Source organism: Salvelinus fontinalis, chromosome 30, assembly GCF_029448725.1.
Source record: "Salvelinus fontinalis isolate EN_2023a chromosome 30, ASM2944872v1, whole genome shotgun sequence".
Taxonomy (NCBI): Eukaryota; Metazoa; Chordata; class Actinopteri; order Salmoniformes; family Salmonidae; genus Salvelinus; species Salvelinus fontinalis.
Genome location: NC_074694.1, coordinates 24503153 through 24524591, shown reverse-complemented (window position 1 = coordinate 24524591; position 21439 = coordinate 24503153). Strand labels below are relative to the sequence as shown.

The 21439-nt window shown below is 43.3% G+C and overlaps 1 protein-coding gene across 1 annotated transcript in view; it reads left to right on the top strand.

Annotated features, from left to right (window-relative positions):
* LOC129828871 (heparan sulfate glucosamine 3-O-sulfotransferase 3A1-like) overlaps nucleotides 1-15416 on the top strand; it is a 56221-nt gene extending 40805 nt beyond the window's left edge. The window contains exon 2 of the mRNA XM_055890133.1: nucleotides 13367-15416. Coding sequence (XP_055746108.1) covers nucleotides 13367-13988 — 622 coding nt within the window. The 3' untranslated portion in view covers nucleotides 13989-15416. The remainder of the gene's footprint in view (nucleotides 1-13366) is intronic.
* The last annotated feature ends 6023 nt before the right edge of the window (nucleotides 15417-21439 follow it).

The following is a 21439-nucleotide window of genomic DNA, read 5'->3' as shown; positions in this document are numbered from 1 at the left end:
ACCGTTTTGTGTCAAGAACTGCAATGCACGCTCAATAGTTTCCCGTGTGTGGGAAGTTTTGGAGTCAACATCGGCCAGCATTCCTGTGGAACGCTTTCGACACCTTGTAGAGTCCATGCCCGGAAGAATTGAGTCCATGCCCGAAAGAACACTCTGTGTGACCCTGATTTAGCCAACTGCAGTAAAAGGTTAATTCATTCTCAATTATGCTTTTAGATACAAATATTAAATATACTGTTGTCATGACGTTGGCCTGGTGTAACGTTCGTCTGGTGGTGTATGAACGGACCAAGGCGCAGCGGGTGTTGAATACATAACGATTTATTACAAACAGACGAAACACTGACAAAACACTAGAACAAACTACAAAACAATAAACGAAGGCAACAGACCTGAAACAAACGAACTTACATATAGACGAAGGACGCAAGAACAGGAACAGACTACCTAAAACGAACGAACAAACGAAACAGTCCCATGTGGATTACACAGACACAGGAACAATCACCCACAAACAAACAGTGAGAACAACCTACCTTAATATGACTCTCAATCAGAGGAAACGCCAAACACCTGCCTCTAATTGAGAGCCATACCAGGCAACCCATTAACCCAACATAGAAAACACATAACATAGACTACCCACCCAAACTCACGCCCTGACCAATTAAACACATACCAAACAACAGAAAACAGGTCAGGAACGTGACACCTGGGGGTAGGTTTATGACAGTCATAAATACCCCCCCTTTTTCCTCTCTCTACCCTACTGATGTGACATTTGAAAATCCTTTGGTTAACATAGAGATTCTGGGAACATCAGAAGGTGGGGGGAAATGAACTATATTCTGGTAATCCGACCAATTGAACATATGCGGTGGTACTTAATGAATATGATGTCAGTTCGGTTGTCATCTGAGACATTCTCATCAATAATAGGAGGACATAAACTCTACAGTGGAAAGTCTGCACATTGTAGTTATCAGATTCACATGGAATTGTTGTTCAATTTAAATGTTTGAACATAAAATTATTGGTGAAGAGATGAAATGTAATTTTAGCTTCCAAATGAGAGATTTGGGTTTTCATAAGGTTAGGGCTCTGCTCAATCAGTGGCCCGCCACTGTGAAGAGACATGGGTTATAAAACTTTTCAAACACACCCTTCTCGCTCCACTATATAAAGCCTTGACGAAAATATAACCTCCTGTTCCAAGTACGTCTGCAGCCTTTTGCGTTAAAAGGACTAACATGTCAACTACAGAACTAAGCCAACCTCAGCGTGAGCTTTGGTTGCGAATGGTATGAACTTTGAACTCTTATTCACTACAGAAGTGATACCTCCTAGCCGTTGAGTTAGCAACAGCAGTTGCAAATGTGGGCTAGGAAATAACAGACAGAGTATCCCGTCTACCACACAACGACATTACTACAACGTATCCAATTTACCACCAGAGACATTCTTCAAAGGACGAAGGACTCGGTTGGCAACACGGCCTTCCATCTACCACCAACCTACCGAAGCGCAGCTCAGAGTAAATATTTATTGCATTTTCCTTTTCCAAATGGGCGGTAATTTAGAATGCATAAGATACTGTATTTACGATAGCATGGCTTCTCCCTTGGTTCCTCAAGTCTTCCCGCTCTTTCACTCAAACCCAGCCCCCTTTTCTTTTGTGTAACCAGCTGTCATATCTGTTCCGCCCGCTAGGGACGTTTTCCTTTATGACGTAATTTGTAATCAAGGTATGATTCATTCTGTGTATATGAAATTCTGTGTGATTAGTTAGGTATTTAGTAAATAAATAATTAAACCCAATTTTGTATTGCTGATTCAACTTGTTAGCCAGGGTTCGTGAAGATAACCAAGAATTTACAACTTTCAGATGAGACTGAAATAAGGTGACGATTAATATTGACTGCTATTGATGTAAAATATGACTAGGTCTTTAAGAGTTTATTCGGAAGATAACAGCTCTATAAATATTATTTCGTGGTGCCCCGACTTTCTAGTTAATTACAACTACATTTACATGAAAAGATTTTATAGAATAGCATGTCATATCACTTAATCCGGCATAGCCAAAGACACAACACTGTGTGTCAACAATCTTTTCTCCAAAGGACCATTCTTTGGATTACATTTCGTGAAAATCCCCCCAAATCATGGTATTTTTTTGTCCTGGTTTCGTATGGAATCACTCATGTGTTTGTAGATTATTTGGTTTTCTTCAAAGTGCCTGTCAGTCGCGTGAAAAAAGACATTTGGTCTCAAATGAGCAATATAAGGACCGTATCTGGTAGAACTGAGCCACCCACAATCAAGGTGTCACAACTTGAAGCAGATGTATCTGCATGCAGAATATATCTCCCTAATGCAATCTAATGAGATAATTAGTCTTTAATGACGTACGATTTCCTCAAGTTGTTTTCCAAAGTGCAGAGGGGACATCAGTAATAGCTATGTGGCTTGGACAGCTACACTGCATGGCAATGTGAACCCCGGGCGGGAGGGGAAGCTAGGGTTTGTGTCCCAAATGGCGTCCTATTCCCTATATAGTGCACTATATTTGACCAGAATCCTGTGGGCCCATAGTCAGGGGGCCCATCCTGTGGGCCCATAGTCACTATCCATAGTGAATAGGGTGGACTTTGTAACACAGTCAGGGGGATTTTGAGATATAGATCACAGGAGGGTTAGTAGTAGAGGAGGGGAATGGACAGGGGAGATTATAAATACGCTAGGGGAATAAAGAGCAGGTGAACAGACAGATCCCAGGGGCATGGAGCTCTGGAGCTGACAGGGGCAGGAGGAGGGACACTAAGCCCAAACGGAGAGCAGGATTTGGGGTTAGTCTCACACCTGTAATCCCCCGACCCCAACCACCATGATAAACGGCTGGATCTCTCACCACCGGAGCTGTTGGTGACAACCGTTACCCAGTATCACAGTTTACTTTCTACACCAACCACTGTCACCAAGTGCAGCTACAGTATACAAAAATAACCATGGGATGGGATGAAACGGGGAGTAATTCTATTATATAGCTAGCTCACCTGTCCTTTTATTTTGTCACTTGTCAGAGATTACAGTTGGAATCCCTGATGTTTCAGTGGAGTACATAAAGTTAAACAGTTGTTTCTCCATCTCACATCATAGCCTACTACTTTAACTCCCCTCTCACATCACATCTCCTATGCCAGCCCAGCCCAGTCCCAGTGCCTGGGGCGTTAGCTAGCCCCAGGGCCGGTTGAGGTGCTACATTGTTACCAGAGGGGTTGACAGAGCTGTAAAGTAGCAGACCCAGCAGAACAGGAGCAGGCAGACATACCAGCACACACAGCAGTCAATTCTCTAAATCACTGCCCCCCCCCCCCCCCCCCCCCTTCCCAGCTCTATCCCCCTCCTGACCTCAGCTCGAGACCAGTGACCTGGAAAATGGCTGCTGAGCAGAGCTGCGGACAGAGAGCCAAGCGCTTCCCCTCCCTTTCCCTCCCCTGCAGACAGCAGAAATATTCAGCCAATTACCAGATGATTATCTGGTCACAACACCATCCACAGTGGCCGGGTGGGAAACACTCTGGGAGTGGATGAGTGGATGTACAGCATGCTTGGCTGGCTGTCAGCCTCTCTCCACACTGGAAGGGAATAATTAATCAAAGGCTTCTACATAGGAAGAAGTGGACCGGGATGCCCACTCCACTAGCCTTTTGGCCATTATACCTCCATTGACAGACATGTACAGATATAGGATCTTAATTTGACCTGTATTGTCGCAGCAAAATAATCCTACAGGTTTTGAACATTTAGGATTCCCTAGTGGCGCAGCAGTCTAAGGCACTGCATCTCAGTGCAAGAGGCGTCACTACAGTCCCTGGTTTGAATCCAGGCTGAATCTCACCCGGCCGTGATTGGAAGTCCCATAGGGCGGCGCACAATTGGCCCAACGTCATCCGTCACTGTAAATAAGAATTTGTTCTTAACTGACTTGCCTAGTTAAATAAAGTCCATAATATTGTTGGTTAGGCTATTAGCTGGTCAAAATGAGGCTATGTGAAACTGTAATACTGTTAATATAACTGTGTGTTAGAGCAGGTTTTCAATGAATTTATGTAAATCTCAGCAACAAAAGAATAATCAAAGTAAGATCCTACATCTGTAGAAGTAAATGAGGGATCCCCCTTCTTCACAGGTCCCCAGACACACATTCATTTGGGCCAGACATTAGACCCAGTCCAACCCCAGACCCTTTCATTCCCCAGCACCTTTCTGATTCATATAGGGATAAAGCAGAGGGATTTGCTCAATTGCTAGTTTTGTTGTTTTGTTACATTGGATTGGGGAAACGTAAGCCGTGATGCATCAGACTCCTTGTGCCAAAGTGTTCTTTTTATAGACAACCTTACAAAGGACTCATTGACTGATATAACAGGGAATAGTCCCCCCAATGAGTGTTGGCAGGCTACATTGCCTAGTTAGTAGAACCATATGAGGGTATTCTCTCAGAGTACAGTTTATACCATGTTCTGTTGCACATACTGTACCTTCATAAAAACAATATTGGTTATTTGTTTGCACTCCCATAAATTTACCCCTCAACCTTTGTCATTTTCAAATTTTGGGGCGACACCGTAAATCATCATTTTGCTTTCCATTTTCCGCTATATCTATGTTCGTTTTAGCATCAAAATTGAAATATAAAAAAGGTTAGGCTTACATAATGTATATCTTTATTGTAGTCGCGTTGTTTCACGAGTTGAAAGCTGCTGCCTGTATGTCATGCATCAGTGTGTATGAGTAGTCCTATTCTAGCAGAAGAAGACATCAAAGCAGCGCTGTGGAACCGCAGTAAATCTCAGGCACTTGGAAGGTGCCTCGTTCGTTACATCACCTAAGCTGACAATAAAGTTTCATTAGAAAGAACTGCATGCGGTTCCTGTTGGAATGGAAATAAATACTCTTGTATAGTCCACATAAACCAGAGCCGCTCTCTGCTCTCTTCCCTGGGCTCTCCTTTACCGTGGCCAACATGAGTAAAACATTTAAACGTGTAAACCCTCGCAAGGCTGCCGTGCCAGACGGCATCCCTAGCCGCGTCCTCAGACCCTGGGTCTCGACCGCACCCTGTGCAACTGGGTCCTGGACTTTCTGACAGGCCGCCCCCAGGTGGTGAAGGTAGGAAACAACATCTCCACCCCGCTGATCCTCAACATTGGGGCCCCACAAGGGTGCGTTCTCAGCCCTCTCTGGTACTCCCTGTTCACCCATCAATCAAATGTATTTATAAAGCCCTTCTTACATCAGCTGATGTCACAAAGTGCTGTACAGAAACCCAGCCTACAACCCCAAATAGCAAGTAATGCCAGTGTAGAAGTACAGTGGCTAGGAAAAACTCCCTAGAAAGGCCGTAAACCTAGGAAGAAACCTAGAGAGGAATCAGGCTATGAGGGGTGGCCAGTCCTCTTCTGGCTGTGCCCGGGTGGAGATTATAACAGAACATGGCAAAGATGTTCAAATGTTCATAGATGACCAGCAGGGTCAAATAATAATAATCACAGTGGTTGTAGAGGGTGCAACAGGTCAGCACCTCAGGAGTAAATGTCAGTTTGCTTTTCATAGCCGATCATTCAGAGTATCTCTACCGCTCCTGCTGTCTGTAGAGAGTTGAAAACAGCAGGTCTGGGACAAGGTAGCACGTCCGGTGAACAGGTCATGGTTCAAGGCAGAACAGTTGAAACTGGAGCAGCTCAACCAGGTGGACTGGGGACAGCAAGGAGTCATCAGGCCAGGTAGTCCTGAGGCATGGTGCTAGGTCTCAGGTCCTCCGAGAGAGAAAGAAAGAGAAAAAGAGAGAGAAAAGAGAGAGAGATAATTAGAGCGCATACTTAAATTCACACAGGACACCAGATAAGATAGGAGAAATACTCCAGATATAACAGACTGACGCTAGCCCCCCGACACAAACTATTGCAGCATAAATACCGGAGGCTGAGACAGGAGGGGTCGGGAGACACTGTGGCCCCGTCCGATGATACCCCCGGACAGGGCCAAACAGACAGGATATAACTCCACCCACTTTGCCAAAGTACAGCCCCCACACCACTAGAGGGATATCTTCAACCACCAACTTACTATCCTGAGACAAGGCCGAGTATTGCCCATGAAGATCTCCCCACGGCACGAACCCAAGGGGGGGCGCCAACCCGGACAGGAAGATCACGTCAGTGATTCAACCCACTCAAGTGGCACACCCCTCCTAGGGATGGCATGGAAGAGCACCAGTAAGCCAGTGACTCAGACCCTGTAATAGGGTTTGAGGCAGAGAATCCCAGTGGAGAGAGGGGAACCAGCCAGGTAGTGACAGCAAGGGCGGTTTCTTGCTCCAGTGCCTTTCCGTTCACCTTCACACTCCTGGGCCATGACTGCGTGGCTTGATTACCAACCACGATGAGATGGCCTACAGGAAGGGGGTGAGGGCCCCCGGAGTGTGGTGTCAGGAAATTAACCTCTCACTCATCGTCAACAAAACAAAGGAGATGATCGTGGACTTCAGGAAACAGCAGAGGGAGCATCCCCCCATCCACATCGACGGCACAGTAGTGGAGAAGGTGGAACGTTTTAAGTTTCTCGGCGTACACATCATGGACAAACTGAAATGGTCCACCCACACAGACAGCGCCTCTTCAACCTCAGGAGGCTGAAGAAATTTAGCTTGTCACCTAACTTTTACAGATGCACAATCGAGAGCATCCTGTTGGGCTGTTTCACCGCCTGGTACGGCAACTGCTCCGCCCACAACCGCAAGACTCTCCAGTAGGTAGTGCGGTCTGCACAACGCATCACCGGGGGCAAACTACCTGCCCTCCAAGACACCTACAGCACCCAATGTCACAGGAAGGCCAAAAAGATCATCAAGGGCAATAACCACCCGAGCCACTGCCTGTTCACCCCGCTATCATCCAGAAGGCGAGGTTAGTACAGGTGCATCAAAGCTAGGGCCGAGAGACTGAAAAACAGCTTCTATCTCAAGGCCATCAGACTGTTAAACAGCCCTCATTAACATTGAGTGGCTGCTGCCAACATACAGACTCAAATCTCTGGCCACTTAAATAAATGTAATAAATGGATTTAATAAAGGTATCACTAGTCATTTTAAATAACGCCACTTTAATCATGTCTACATATCCTACATTACTCATCTCATATGTATATACTGTATTCTATACGATCTACTGCATCTTGCCTATTCTGCACGGCCATCGCTCATCCATATCTTTATATGTACATATTCTTATTCATCCCTTTACATTTGTGTGTATAAGGTAGTCGTTGTGAATTTGTTAGATTACTTGTTAGATATTACTGCACTGTCGGAACTAGAAGCACAAGCATTTCGCTACACTTGCATTAGCATCTGCTAACCATGTGTATGTGACCAATAGACTTTGATTTGATTTGATTTATAGTCCTCCCAGACCTGTGAATGGATCTATCTGGGTTCAACTTCAAACTCTCTCCCCACTCAATCCTCAGTCTGCACTCCTTGGGAATACATTTAGAGATGTCTTTATTTCTTTAGAATTGCAGAGTTTATTTACAATATAAATCCTCCTTACTCTGAAATATTCATGGAAGCCAAACATCTGGAAAGTTCTGCTTTGTAGAAGAAGAAGAACATGGTTATGGCTAATAGGTGTCTGTTCACATGACTATATTTGTTAGGGGACCTATACTATTGTTACTGTAATCACCACAAAGGTTGCATTCCAAATGCCCCCTTATTCCCTTTATATTACACTGTTCACTACTGTTGACCAGGGCTAATAGGGCTCAGGGTGCCATTATGGACACAGCCTATATCTGATGCTTCAGTTGAGGAGCTGGTGGATAACCTCAATGAACCACAGTCTCATTCCTGTACTCTGCACCTCCGAGGGGAGCAGACCATAAACCAGGGTGATTGCTCTGCCTGTAAAGGAGATGGACCAGAGATAATGTGAATGGAAAGAAAGCTTGTTCCCTGCAGTTTAGCCCCTCCCCCCTTCCCCCTCCTCCCCCCCTGATACAGCTGTAGGTGTGCTGCCTCTCATTGACACTGAGAGGACTGGGGTCAGGTGTCAGTCAATGTTGGGGGTGCAGTGCGAATGTCAGAACACAGGAGAGCCTTGTAGCTCCCTGTCCCCATCAACCACTTCCTTCTCGTGTTGGCTTACTTCTTGTCTTATCAACCCACTTCCTGTCTCTCTGTCTGTCACCATGGTAGCCCTGACCTTGTGAAATGAGGCTGCCAGGTTAGAGTCACTCAGGATGCTCAGGCTCTTTTCCCTGGATGCATCTGCACCCCTGTACTTCTGTGCTGGGCCTAGAAAGGCAGAAGAGGCACCATTAACCATTTATTTCCACTTTAAAAATGCACTATGCAGAAATCTCTACACCATTTTCTGGTTGCTAAAATCCTAATAGTTTGCCTAATTTCAGTTTATGTGACAAAACAAGCAAGTATCATGTAAATCATTGTACCATCTAAACCACTGTGAAATATATTTTCCATGGAAAAGATTGTATTTTCAGCTTTTTTAAGCTGGTGTACAAAACCAAAAGTAAAAGACACAAAAACAAAACTTAAGAATGTGAAGCATAGAAATAGTGCACATCGAACTGATCTACCACTTCTTAGACTTGTTTTCTATGAGAATGACAGATCTATAATACCCATTTCTATGTGAATTTGGTCAGGTCATCCAAAAAGTGACATATTGCAGCTTTAAAATGTCAGAATAGATTTTGAATCTGTATCAACCCCTATAAAAATGTCCATTAATTATAAATCACATTTCCTTTTGCTGCAAGATACTTTTCCAGCTTTAGCAAACTGGCTCAAATTAAGTTCCTACATCTGTATAGATCTTGGCAGATAATTAGGTATCATGGCGGAACTCAGAAGACATTGCCCAAATTGAAGGTGGTAATGTTTTGTGTGAAACCAAGTCCTCTAATTTCAGACTGGATATTTACATATACAGTACCAGTCAAAAGTTTGGACACAACTACTCATTCCAGAGTTTTTCTTTATTTTTACTATTTTCTACATTGTAGGATAATAGTAAAGACATAACAACTATGAAATAACATATATGAAATCATGTAGAAACAAATCAAAATATATTTGAGATTTGAGATTCTTCAAATAGCTACCCTTTGCCTTGATGGCAGCTTTGCACACTCTTGGCATTCTCTCAACCAGCTTCATGAGGTAGTCACCTGGAATGCATTTCTATTAACAGGTGTGCCTTGTTAAAAGTTAATTTGTGGAATTTCTTTCCTTTTCAATGTGTTTGAGCCATTCAGTTGTGTTGTGGCAAGGTAGGTGTGGTATGCAGAAATAGCACTATTTGGTAAAAGACCAAGTCCATATTATGGCAAAAACAGCTCAAATAAGCAAAAAGAAACAACAGTCCATCATTACTTTAAGACATGAAGGTCAGTCAATCTGGAAAATTTCAAGAACTTTGAGAGTTTCTTCAAGTGCTGTCGCAAAAACCATCAAGCGCTATGATGAAACTGGCTCTCATGAGGACCGCAACAGGAAAGGAAGACACAGAGTTATTAGAGTTCATTAGAGTTACCAGCCTCAGAAATCGGCAATTAACTGCAACTCAGATTGCACCTCACAGAGTTGAAGTAACAGACACATCTCAACATCAACTGTTATTTGAAATGCATTCCAGGTGACTACCACATGAAGCTGGCTGAGAGAATGCCAAGAGTGTGCAAAGCTGTCATCAAGGCAAAGGGTGTCTACTTTGAAGAATCTTAAATCTCAAATTATTTTGATTTGTTTAACACTTTTTTGGTTACTACATGATTCCATATGGGTTATTTCATAGTTGTTATGTCTTTACTATTATTCTACAATGTAGAAAATAGTAAAAATAAAGAAAAACTCTTGAATGAGTAGGTGTGTCCAAACTTTTGACTGGTACTGTATATCTACTTTTCCAGTATAAGTGCAAGAAGAAAATGTTGGAGAGAAGCATAAGGGTGTAGTAAATTCATCCAGTACACAGTCTGACAGTTGGCGTCTCTCAGAAGCCCTCTCTCTCCCTCTGAGAAACACATATCTCTGGCTGCATCTCAGATGCCTCTTGTCTCATTTAGCTGCATGGAGGTTAAAGGGAGCATCATTGTTTACCGGCAGAAAGACGGTGGTGCCCATCTCATTAGGAAAAGGACAAGTTTGTTGGCGGTGGACAGCTGTTCACTTTTATTTGGTTCAATATGGTGGTAGCGAGGCCTATTTGCTGCTATTTTGCTGCTATTTGTCGCTTTATAAAGAGCCTGAGATAGAAAAGATGAGTAGCCTAACCCTCATTCTGTCCTCCTCTCCTCTCATCCTCCCTCTCCTCCTCTCCTACTCCCCTCCTCCTCATTCTGACCAGCTAGGGGACCTGAGAGAGGCTGGGCCCTCCTCCCTCCCCTCATACAGCTCAGTAGTTCTGTCACGGCCAGTAAACTGCGCCTGCCATGGGAGCAGCGCGGGTAGGCGACTTTGTCAGCACACACACACAAACACACACACACACACATACACTGGGCTTTAAGCAGAATTGCACCAGCAGAGAGATAGAGAGAGCTAGGATAAATAATTGAAGTGTGCATTCTGTACTTTGGTGAATTTTAAAGCTGTATTCTGCAGAGGCTGTAAATGTCGGGGAGAAGGAGACGTTAATGATTCATGGGCTGCTTTTATCTGCTTTGGTTCAGGTCACTGTCCTGAAGGAACTCGGGGCATTGGGGAGAGGGGGGAGAGGCAGGAAAGGTGGGGTGTCATGACCGAAAAGATTAGCCTGTTTCTCGCCTCAGTGTGTTTGTGTGTGTGAGTTCTCAGTGAAAAACGCGCCCGCACAGATGACATTTTTGCCAAAGAAAACGTTAAACCAAATATTATGGCTGAGCTGCCTGCCCAGTTGAACTTTTTTGCTATAAATATTTGAGGTGGAATTTATGGATATTCTTTTATCACCGGGATTTAATTTCCGAAAATGTGTTCCAAATGTGGGAATAGGGTGCCATTTGTACACACCCCTATAGTCCAACACATTTAGGAAAATGTGCCTTTACGACTGCTGTTGCTATGATTACTATGTCTCTGCTATGTTCTGTTCACTCATCTGCGACGGTTGATAAGGTGCCCTGAAACATAAGGTTTCTCTTTTCCAAATGAAGTGTCCAATAAATGTGATATTGGAAGAAAAACGTAACAATTATCACAATGTTCTGCGTTCCAATTCTAACACTTGTAATTTCTCAATATCTAATGAATAACAACGCGTAAATATATCCAGGCAGCAATGAATCAAATGGTGCTTCTAAAATACTCTATTAGATGCCGTTCCAAATTCGGATTCAGGTAAGCTTTATAAGCATTTTGTTCCACTGCTGCTTGTCACAAAAGAAGGATGTTTTTTTCCTGCTGAGGAAATGTTGTTAACATAGGTTTAATATGTTGTTGTTTTTTTTACTAGCGATACAGTACGTTATTGGGATTAACATGGGTAACTGGATCCCGGGACTGTCAAATGAAATGACAGGAACCAGGAAATTAGGCCTTCAAATGTTTTCCTCCAATGTCGCACTAATGCAATTCCGCAAAATACATAACATGCACAGCAGCCGATTAGCCAAAAATGTTATCACATTATCCTAACAGGTTGTTTGCATGGAAGCATTTAGCCTAGCATATTTACTTCACACAAAGTCACCATTAATTCAAAGCACACGTGTAATTGACACTGAACGACTGCACACACGACCCAAATGCAATTAATAGACCCTGCAAGGAAACCTAGAGTATAGAGTATAAACGTGTGTGCCTCTTTGAGCAGTCATTGTGACTCTTCAGACAGTCACACATTTGATAGACCTACGCACAATTCACTACATAGGCATCTCTGTCACAGACATTCAATCTGTTAAGTGTTAACAACTCAGAGAGGCATGAGGGAAAATTCAACTTTCCTTTCCTAGAGCCTATGCTATTTTTCTATCCAGTCCCATTCTCACCTGAATTCCAAAATCCTGACTCCTGTCTCGCTTGAAAATTCCTAACTTTATTCTGTAATCCATAAATCCATGCATTTGCAATGCATTATCAAAGCACGTCTCTCGCCTATGCATGTCAAAATACCGGTATAACGTGTCCCCCGATTCTCTGCGATGTCTCTTATGCCAATTTGCTGCCCATATGAGAGCTTCGGTAGAGAATGTGTGGTCAACGAACGGGATGATAGTACAGTAGATATGGATATATTTTTAAACACAGTTGGTCTAGTTTAAGATACCTTAAAACTATTTCCTCTCTTTATATCCTCGTTTTTCATGAGCTGATCTGCTATCTGTATAGATCATCAACACGATTTTGCCAAATATAGGAGATATTCTGTAATTTGTTGAAGGAAGTTATCCAGCAAGCTTGGCAACTTTGGTCATTTGACTTTAGTTTGACTGACGTTACAAAGTTTGTATGATTTGACAACGCTCTACTCGGGGTGTCGAGATAGCCTACTGCTGAATTTTCTATTTCTTTAACTAGGCATGCGCTGAATTAATTAAGGAAGATCATAAAGCTTGGAATTTATGAACGGCCTGTTTAGCAATTCACAACAATGACATTTGCGATCAAAGATAGTTACTCTATCATTACTAAATATTTGGATTTTCTCTGAAATCTTTACATAGTGGCGCCATGAAGCTGGCAATGTGGTGCAACGAAAATCTTATTTGGGGAGAACCCTGGCATAGTGACCATATATTGGTATTAAACACTTTAAATGGGCAATTACGAGTTTTGCGGTGTTTCCTGTGACTCTCGGGATAAATATCAATTATTCCAGGTATTGAAAGTTGGTAGATTTTCAGGAAAATATTAATCCTTAGTATGTCAGATGGATGGAGATTGACAGAGATCCTCTTAACGCTTTTCCGTGTTGTGTGTGAGAGTGAGGGATACCCTCCAAATGGACCCTAGGAAGAAGATCTCTGGGTTTCCGTAGCCCTTTGGCTGCATTAGGAAACACTTGGAGAGACATCCGTTCCCTCGCTCTACACAACTGTCAATACTCTCAGAGAAGTGGTTGAGTGTAGGTGCTGATGTGATGCTGTACATTCCACCCCTGCTTCTCTGGCTAGTAGTAAAGCTTGCCAACATACTATAGCCACCTGCTAAGGAATAAAGTGTTACATGTGTTTTGTATTTTCTCAGTCTCACGTTTGGTGTGTTTTGAGCTGTGTTATCATTGTCAAAATGTATATGTAGTCATGAATTTGCTTCTTATCCTATCCATTTCTTCTCCACTCCTCTCCTCAGGGAGCTGATGCCCAAGACCCTGGAGGGCCAGATCACCATGGAGAAGACCCCCAGCTACTTTGTGACCAGAGAGGCACCAGCCCGGATCTCCACCATGTCCCGGGACACCAAGCTTATCGTGGTGGTGCGGGACCCCGTCACCAGGGCCATCTCTGACTACACGCAGACGCTGTCCAAGAAGCCCGACATTCCCACCTTTGAGAGCCTGACCTTCAAAAACAGGACTACGGGGCTCATCGACACGTCCTGGAGCGCCATCCAGATCGGCATCTATGCCAAGCACCTGGACAACTGGCTGCAGTACTTCCCCATGGGTCAGATCCTGTTTGTGAGCGGGGAGCGCCTGATCAGCGACCCGGCCGGAGAGCTGGGCCGGGTGCAGGACTTCCTGGGGCTCAAGAGGATCATCACTGACAAACACTTCTACTTCAACCAGACCAAGGGCTTCCCCTGCCTCAAGAAGGCTGAGGGCAGCAGCAAGCCCCACTGCCTGGGCAAAACCAAAGGGCGGACCCACCCCAACATCCACCCAGAGGTGGTGCAGAGGCTACGGGACTTCTACAGGCCTTTCAACATGAAGTTCTACCAGATGACTGGACAGATATTTGGTTGGAACGATTGACTGGGCCTCAAGTACTGGATGTTCAGTGGAGAACCCTGAGGACTATTGACACTACCAAATGACTGTGCGACATCCACAATACTAAGCCTAGAAGCAATATTTGTCTATGAGAGAGAAGAAAGTAGCCTAATCTGCTCTTACTGGCAAGCCAGATATGCAATATGTTTCACTGTGTTACGTATTCCTCCATCTGAACTGCCTCAAAACCAATATCAGCAGCCTACAAGATGCTGGTTGAAGAAAATGCATGTGGTGGTTCCAATACAGAAAGATACTGTGGGTACTGTCTCTACATCTCTACAAGGTTTTCCCACCACTATCAGAGTGAAGTGTTTTCTGTTTGGAACCTTCCAGTGCTGCAAAAGACAAATATGCAGTGGTGTTTCTGAAATGTTATTTGAAATGGCACAGAGAGATGTTGGATATAAAGTCTTGTCTGAGTGGTTCTATGCCATACTTTAAAGCAAACCTAGCTGCTTTGCATTTTTTCGATAAAATATTGAAAAAATAAATACATGTTATTTATTTAAGATGATGTACACATGCAGTATATAATATACAATTTTTGAATAACTTTCATCACTGATAATATTCTTTCATATTATGTTGTATATGCCTGTAGAGTTACATTTGTTTTATACTGTACAATATATTTTTTGCTTTATCAAGTTATTCATTTTAATTTGTATATTCTTTAGATTACATTGATGCGGTTCCTACACCCTTTTCCCACTGAGCTTGCAATTCCAATCCTGTGAGGGTTTGTTTTTCCGAGGGTAGTTTCCCCACCTTCATTTAATGGAGTTCATTGAATTACAGTGTAGCGCGAGAGACAGAGCAAAGATAGCACTTACTGGATGTGTCCAATGGCACCCTATTCCCTATATAGTGCACTACTTTTGACCAGGGCCCATAGGGATTAGGGTGCCATTTGGATGGCTATTCAGTCAGCTGTTGTATCATCAACAGCAACTCGTCAACTAATGTTATAACGAGATCTCCAGTGGGCCTATCCAAATGATTCCTCAAATTTCCTCTTCGACATGCCTCCTTGTGAACTGAATACAGTTGATGTCAGTCTGCCTTCCTTGCCTCGGAGGCATCCGTGGATGGCGGTCTCTCTCTCTCTGTGTTAAAAAGAGCTATAGCACAATGGTGAAGTTGTGTTTCTGATTTATATCTGCCTGGTTGTATTGTAAGCTTCCAAACGATCCTCTCTTCTCTCAAAGCAGATGTGCCTCAAAGGGACACTTAATCATGGTCAATGTTTTCTATAGGAGTTCATTGGGAAACATATCCTTAGGTTTTATGCAATCTGACATCCGTCTTTATCATACATACATACAGTTATGATTTTGTCTATTTCATTTGAATTCATGTTGGATTTATTGAGCACACTTTTAATAAAAGATAACAGTTATATAAACATCTGGTGAGTGACATTTGTGGAATCCTGATCCTGCCTTTTGATCATCACCATTCTGCCTGTTCTTCTGCTTTAGAACAGGTATTCACTGGACTAAAGTACGTGCAGATGTATTCCTATGAGGTTGTTAGAGTAATGTACTGCAGCTTCAAAGTGATGTGGAGTAAAGCCTCATTTACACAGTACGCAACACAAGAACTACAACTAGCTACGTAAAATGACCATCCTGCATAGATTTATAGCAACATACAGTATGTGATTAGCCATTCAATTATAAACTTGACACAAGTAGGCATGCAGGATTGCCATTTTGGGAAGCCAATTGAGTTCCTGCATTGTGTACATACATACAGAGGGCATAAATGAGGCTTAACAGATGTTAGAAACACCTGACTTTGTTGACTTATGTGAGGCGAAAAAATGATGAGTGGTGTATGTGGTGAGTTACGAGGTAGTTGAGGTAATTGTAATGACTGGGAACCCCCCTACCATGTTGTGTGTAGAATATCCACATCTCAGGAAATCATTTGCGAGCTAGTGATGTTAGAAGGCCCGAATGTCTGGCGAATATCGAAACTCAAGCCAACTTTACCACGGTTTTGCACCAATCTTTTCGCTTCAGACGTTTTTATCTGCTCTACCACGCACCTGTCTGGTAAGGTTGAACACCTACTCTCCTACTCAGCCTCCCGAAAAAACCTTCTCCCAAGTGGGTGTGACACCTACTCCCGTTGCCTGCTGCACTGCTGCTTGGATCCCACCCGGCGGGCTATTCCCTGTCTGCCCTGGCCTGTCTCCCCCTGTCTGGTACAGATACCCCCACCACACTCCCCCCTCTCTCCATAGCTTATGCTGGCCTCCAGCCACACGCACACACACACATACATACACCGCAGACTTTTGACTGATATTAATTTTGTGGTGACTAATTAACTTGTGTAGGCTAGTTAACTTATTACGCGAGCTTATTCAGAAGCGCTTTAACTAACTACTATAGGCCTACTATTTATTTATTTTATCTCACTTTTATAGCCTACTGGACTCATAGAGAGCTACTCTCTCAAGTTATCTTGTTGGGACAAGTGACTCTGAACAATGGCTAGCCCCAAGTCGTTTTATTATTTTCTTGTGATTTATACTATTTGCCCTATGACTCCCGACCATAGAATGATGCCTCCTTTATTTAAAGTGGGAGATCAAGCTGATCCTAACTGATGTAGGCCAATTCATATCTTGCCCTGTTTATGTGTTATAATCAACTGTGAAATAATAATCAACTGACTGGTTTTCTTGATGTCCATATTATTCTCTTTGGTATGCAATCTGGTTTCTGCTCAGGTTATAGATGTGTCACTGCAACCTAAATGTTCTAAATTATGTCACCATTTCCCTTGTTTCTAAGCAATGTTCTGCTGCTATTTTTATTGATTTGGCCAAAGCTTTTGATACGGTAGACCATTCCATTCTTGTGGGCCGGCTAAGGAGTATTGGTGTCTCTGAGGGGTCTTTGGCCTGTTTTGCTAACTACCTCTCTCAAAGAGTGCAGTATATAAAGTCAGACAATCTGCTCTCAGCCACTGCCTGTCACCAAGGGATTACCCCAAGGCTCGATCATAGGTTCCACACTATTCTCAATTTACATCAACAACATAGCTCAGATAGCTCTCTCATTCATATATATGCAGATGATACAGTCTTATACTCAGCTGGCCCCTCCCTGGATTTTGTGTTAAACGCTCTACAACATAGCTTTCTTAGTGCCCAACAAGCTTTCTCTGCCGTTAACCTTGATCTGAACACCTCCAAAACAAAGGTAATGTTCTGTCCTGCCAGTCACATTCTGTTAAAAGTCCCCAAAGCACACACATCCCTGGGTCGTTCCTCTTTTCAGTTCGCTGCAGCTAGTGACTGGAACGAGCTGCAACAAACACTCAAACTGGACAGTTTTATCTCAATCTCTTCATTCAAAGTATCAATCATGGACACTCTTACTGACGCTTGTGGCTGCTATGCATGATGTGTTGTTGTCTCTACCTTCTTGCCCTTTGTGTTATTGTCTGTGCCCAATAATGTTTGTACCATGTTTGTGCTGCTACCATGTTGTGCTGCTGCCATGTTGTGTTAGTGTCTTAGGTCTCTTCATGTAGTGTTGTGGTCTCTTTCTTGTCGTGATGTGAGTTTTGTCCGACATTTTCATTTTTAATCCCAGTCCCTGTCCCCACAGGAGGCCTTTTGCCTCTTGGTAGGCCGTCATTGTAAATACAAATTTGTTCTTAAATGACTTGCCTTGTTAAATAAAGGTTCAATCAAAATGTAATAAAAATAATATGAACTTTAGAGTGCTGTTGATCTCTCCCTGTCTCTCCCACCATACAGTACGTACAAACACAGTAGCTAATAGCCCCTCTCCCATCTCCCCCATTACCCTTTCTCTTGTTGTCTCTGCTTATCTCTACCAAGCCTCCAGGACAGAATGTCAAAAGAGGCTTCAAGGATGCTAAAAGAGGCTTTCTATCTAAAAGCCTTATTTTTGGACTGCGGCGTCCCTTGCGGGGTGAGGACTGAGGACCTAGTCCAAAGGGCTTGTAGAGCACAGCCTTAAGGGTGTGGTGACTGCACTCCTCATGTCCCCTGGCTCTGAAATGCTGAGTGTGAACTGGTCGCTAATGTGTATGGGTTAAGAGGGTGCACTGGCAACCACAGATGACGCTCCAGGGAAGGAAGGTTTTGTCTTCTCTCAAGAGAGACACTAGCCACTCTATATCGCTTGGTACCCTCACTTATTTGAGTTCCTCTAGAATTTAGACCTTGGGGTTGATTCAGTCGTTATCACAGAAGATCCTTTGAAATATAAAGGTAATTCCCAATTGAGCCGACTTATTCAGTGTTTACCATGAATGCAGTCTCCGCGAACACGGGAACATTATCTTTAGACTTAAATTACACTATAGCGCTGATCTTCTGCGATGCGGACTGAAACTAGGCCATTCTCTCTTTCTCTGTCTTTCCCTCTGTCTCTCTTTCCCTCACTCTCTCTCTTTCTCTCTCTCTCTCTTTCCCTCTTTCTCTTTCTCTTTCTCTCTCTCTTTCTCATTTTCTCCTGCTTTCTCCCTCTCTCACTCTCTCTCTCTCTTTCTCTCTCTGCTACCATTTCTCTTAAATTTTTTCTCCAAATGCATTTGTTTTCATATGCATAAGGAATCTCAGCATCATAGCGTTACTTCTACCTCTTCTCCTGTGCCACTAGATGTTACAGTTGTTAATAACCCCTTAATAGCTACACCTTCAAGTCACTTCTGATTTAGATGAATATATAATGAAAGCATGTCACTGTCTGACACTGACACTCAGCAGATGTGAGCAATTCTCTCGACATCAAAGCGTATGACTTAAGTTGTGACGTTAAACCGTGTTGATCGTCATTGAAAAAGACCTGAAAGTCTAAAAGACCTAAAGGCACAAGTTATTTTTCGAGCAGATGATCGGGGGGTCAGAACGTAATTACAAATCATTTGTAGACTGCAAATTGACTGCAAGAAGCTGTTTGACTAAAACATCATCATTTCAAACCTTGCTTACATTTGCATGCTATCATGTGTCTCTCTATTATAACTGGGAATGCTTGGGACAGATTTCCAAAATTAAAATCACTTGGATATGATTTCCTGGTGTTTTTACCATTTGTCATGTCCACCAATGAAAATGTTCCTAATTGGGGGGCCAAATAAAACCATCCGCAGGCCAAATTCGGTGAACCCTGATTTAGATCATTAACGTTCTGGATGTTGTTTATTATTCCTCTCTTACTGGATCAGAGAGCCTCTTCAGAGACGTTTCAGGGAAATAAACTGAATTGCATCCCAAATAGCACCCTATTGCCTTCATAGTGCACTACTTTTGACCAGATCCATATGTCAACGTAGTGCACTATATAGAGAATAGGGTGCCATTTGGGACACATTTTCCATGTTCCTGTCTCTTTCTGAAGAAGCGAGAGGGTAACGAAAGAGGAAATGAAAGCGTACCATCTTCTGTGGAGAAAATAGCACACTATTACATAGCGCACTACACTTGACCAAAGATCTATGTGCCCTGGTCAAAAGCAGAGCACTGTGTAGGGAATAGAGTGCCATTTTGGATGCAAACATGTTCTGTACAGACTGACAGAGACAGACCACCCCAGTCAGAGAATATTCAGCTCAACATCAATAGCAGCACGAACAGAGAGAAATAAAGACCACCGTTTGACCGCATGTGGTTGATTAAAAAACAGACAGAAAGAGAGATGCTGTCGAAAAAGAAAGGCATTTCTGTTTTACTATCCTTCTCTCCTTCTCACTCTGACCTTCTCACTATCCCTCTGTCTTTCTCTTTTTCTCTTTCTCTAACACACACACCCCACACTCCAAACACACACACCATCTCTCTTCTCCCCACCATCTGTCTGTGTCTGTGCGTGCCAGGGCAGCAGCTGGTATGTTGAAGTACCTGCACAGAGTCACCTGTGCACAATTAACCCTCCCTCTATCCCCAGAGCCCCCAGAACCCGGAGTAAGCCACCCGCCCCTCTCAGCCTCTCTGATCACCCAAACGCTCCACTATCCGCACGCACAGAGTCTGTTTTTCCCTACAACAGAGCAGAAACAGTCCAGGCTCCCCAGAAAAATGGGGTCCTGCGTGTGGCGCTCCATTGAAATACGTGCCGGGGGCATCAGATATGCCACGCCACGCCACGCCGCCACACATAAACTGATGAGACAGGCGGATCAGAGAACAGCCCTTTGAAGGATGGAGGAGAGACTGTCGTGGTGGTCTGAATGGGAGAGGCACACACACAGAGATATGTACGCACATGCAGACACACACACACAGTGCAACAGTCACCGCCACACAGCTTGGTCCTTCCCCACAGAGGACATGGAGGAGATCAGCCCTCTGTTTTCTCTGGATGTCAGGAAAGAGCCCCTAAATCCCTTTAATAGTCTGAGCAAATATCTGTGTGAGGCATGCTCCAGACCCAGCATTAATAAAAACAGCAAGGGACTGAGGGTCCTACAGTACCTACAGGGTTCTGTTCTGTTTTCTCTGTTCTGTTCTCTTTGGTGTTTCTGAATGTGTCCCATATAGCACCATATTCCCTTGATAGGTCACTACTTTTTATGGGCCCTGGTCAAAAGTAGTGCACTTTAAAGGGAATATGGTGCCATTTGGGACTAAGCCTCTGTCTGAAGGACCAGGGCCCAGTTTCTCGATAGCGATAGAACTTAGGCGTGTTTTGACGATGCATTTTTTCTACAATGTTAAGCTTCGCGGTCGTTTCATTGTTTTGTTTTGTTGGCGACATTTACCTAAATTAACAGGAATGTACGCTCACCACGCTGCGCTTTGGTCTACTTCAGTCAACGGCCGTGACATATAGCCTACTGTTTTTATTTGAATGCATTCATCTCGGTTTTCATTTGAATCATCGTTTTATATGTCACTAGTTTGTATCAATTGCAAAGACATTGGCAACTTTATATTTGTAATAAAAAGCATGAGCTGCTGCACACCCAGAGAAAATTATTTAGTGTAGAAAATCAAATCAAATGTTATTTGTCACATACATGTGTTTAGCAGATGTTATTGCGGGTGTAGCGAAATGCTTGTGTTTCTAGCTCCAACAGTGCAGTAATACCTAACAAGTAATATCTAACAATACACACAATCTAAAGTAAAGGAATGGAATTAAGAATATGTAAATATTTGGACGAGCAACGTCAGAGCGGCATAGACTAAGATACAGTAGAATAGAATAGAATACAGTATATACATATGAGATGAGTAATGCAAAATATGTAAACATTATTAAAGTGACGAGTGTTCCAATTATTAAAGTAGCCAGGGATTTCAAGTCTATGTATAGGGCAAAGTTACGAAGTTCCAACAACGAACTTAGCCTTAAAATGCTTCTGGGAAACCGGGCTCTGAGCACAAGCATATTTTCCCTATTGTGACAGAAGAGAAGAATAAGAATAGTGGCCTG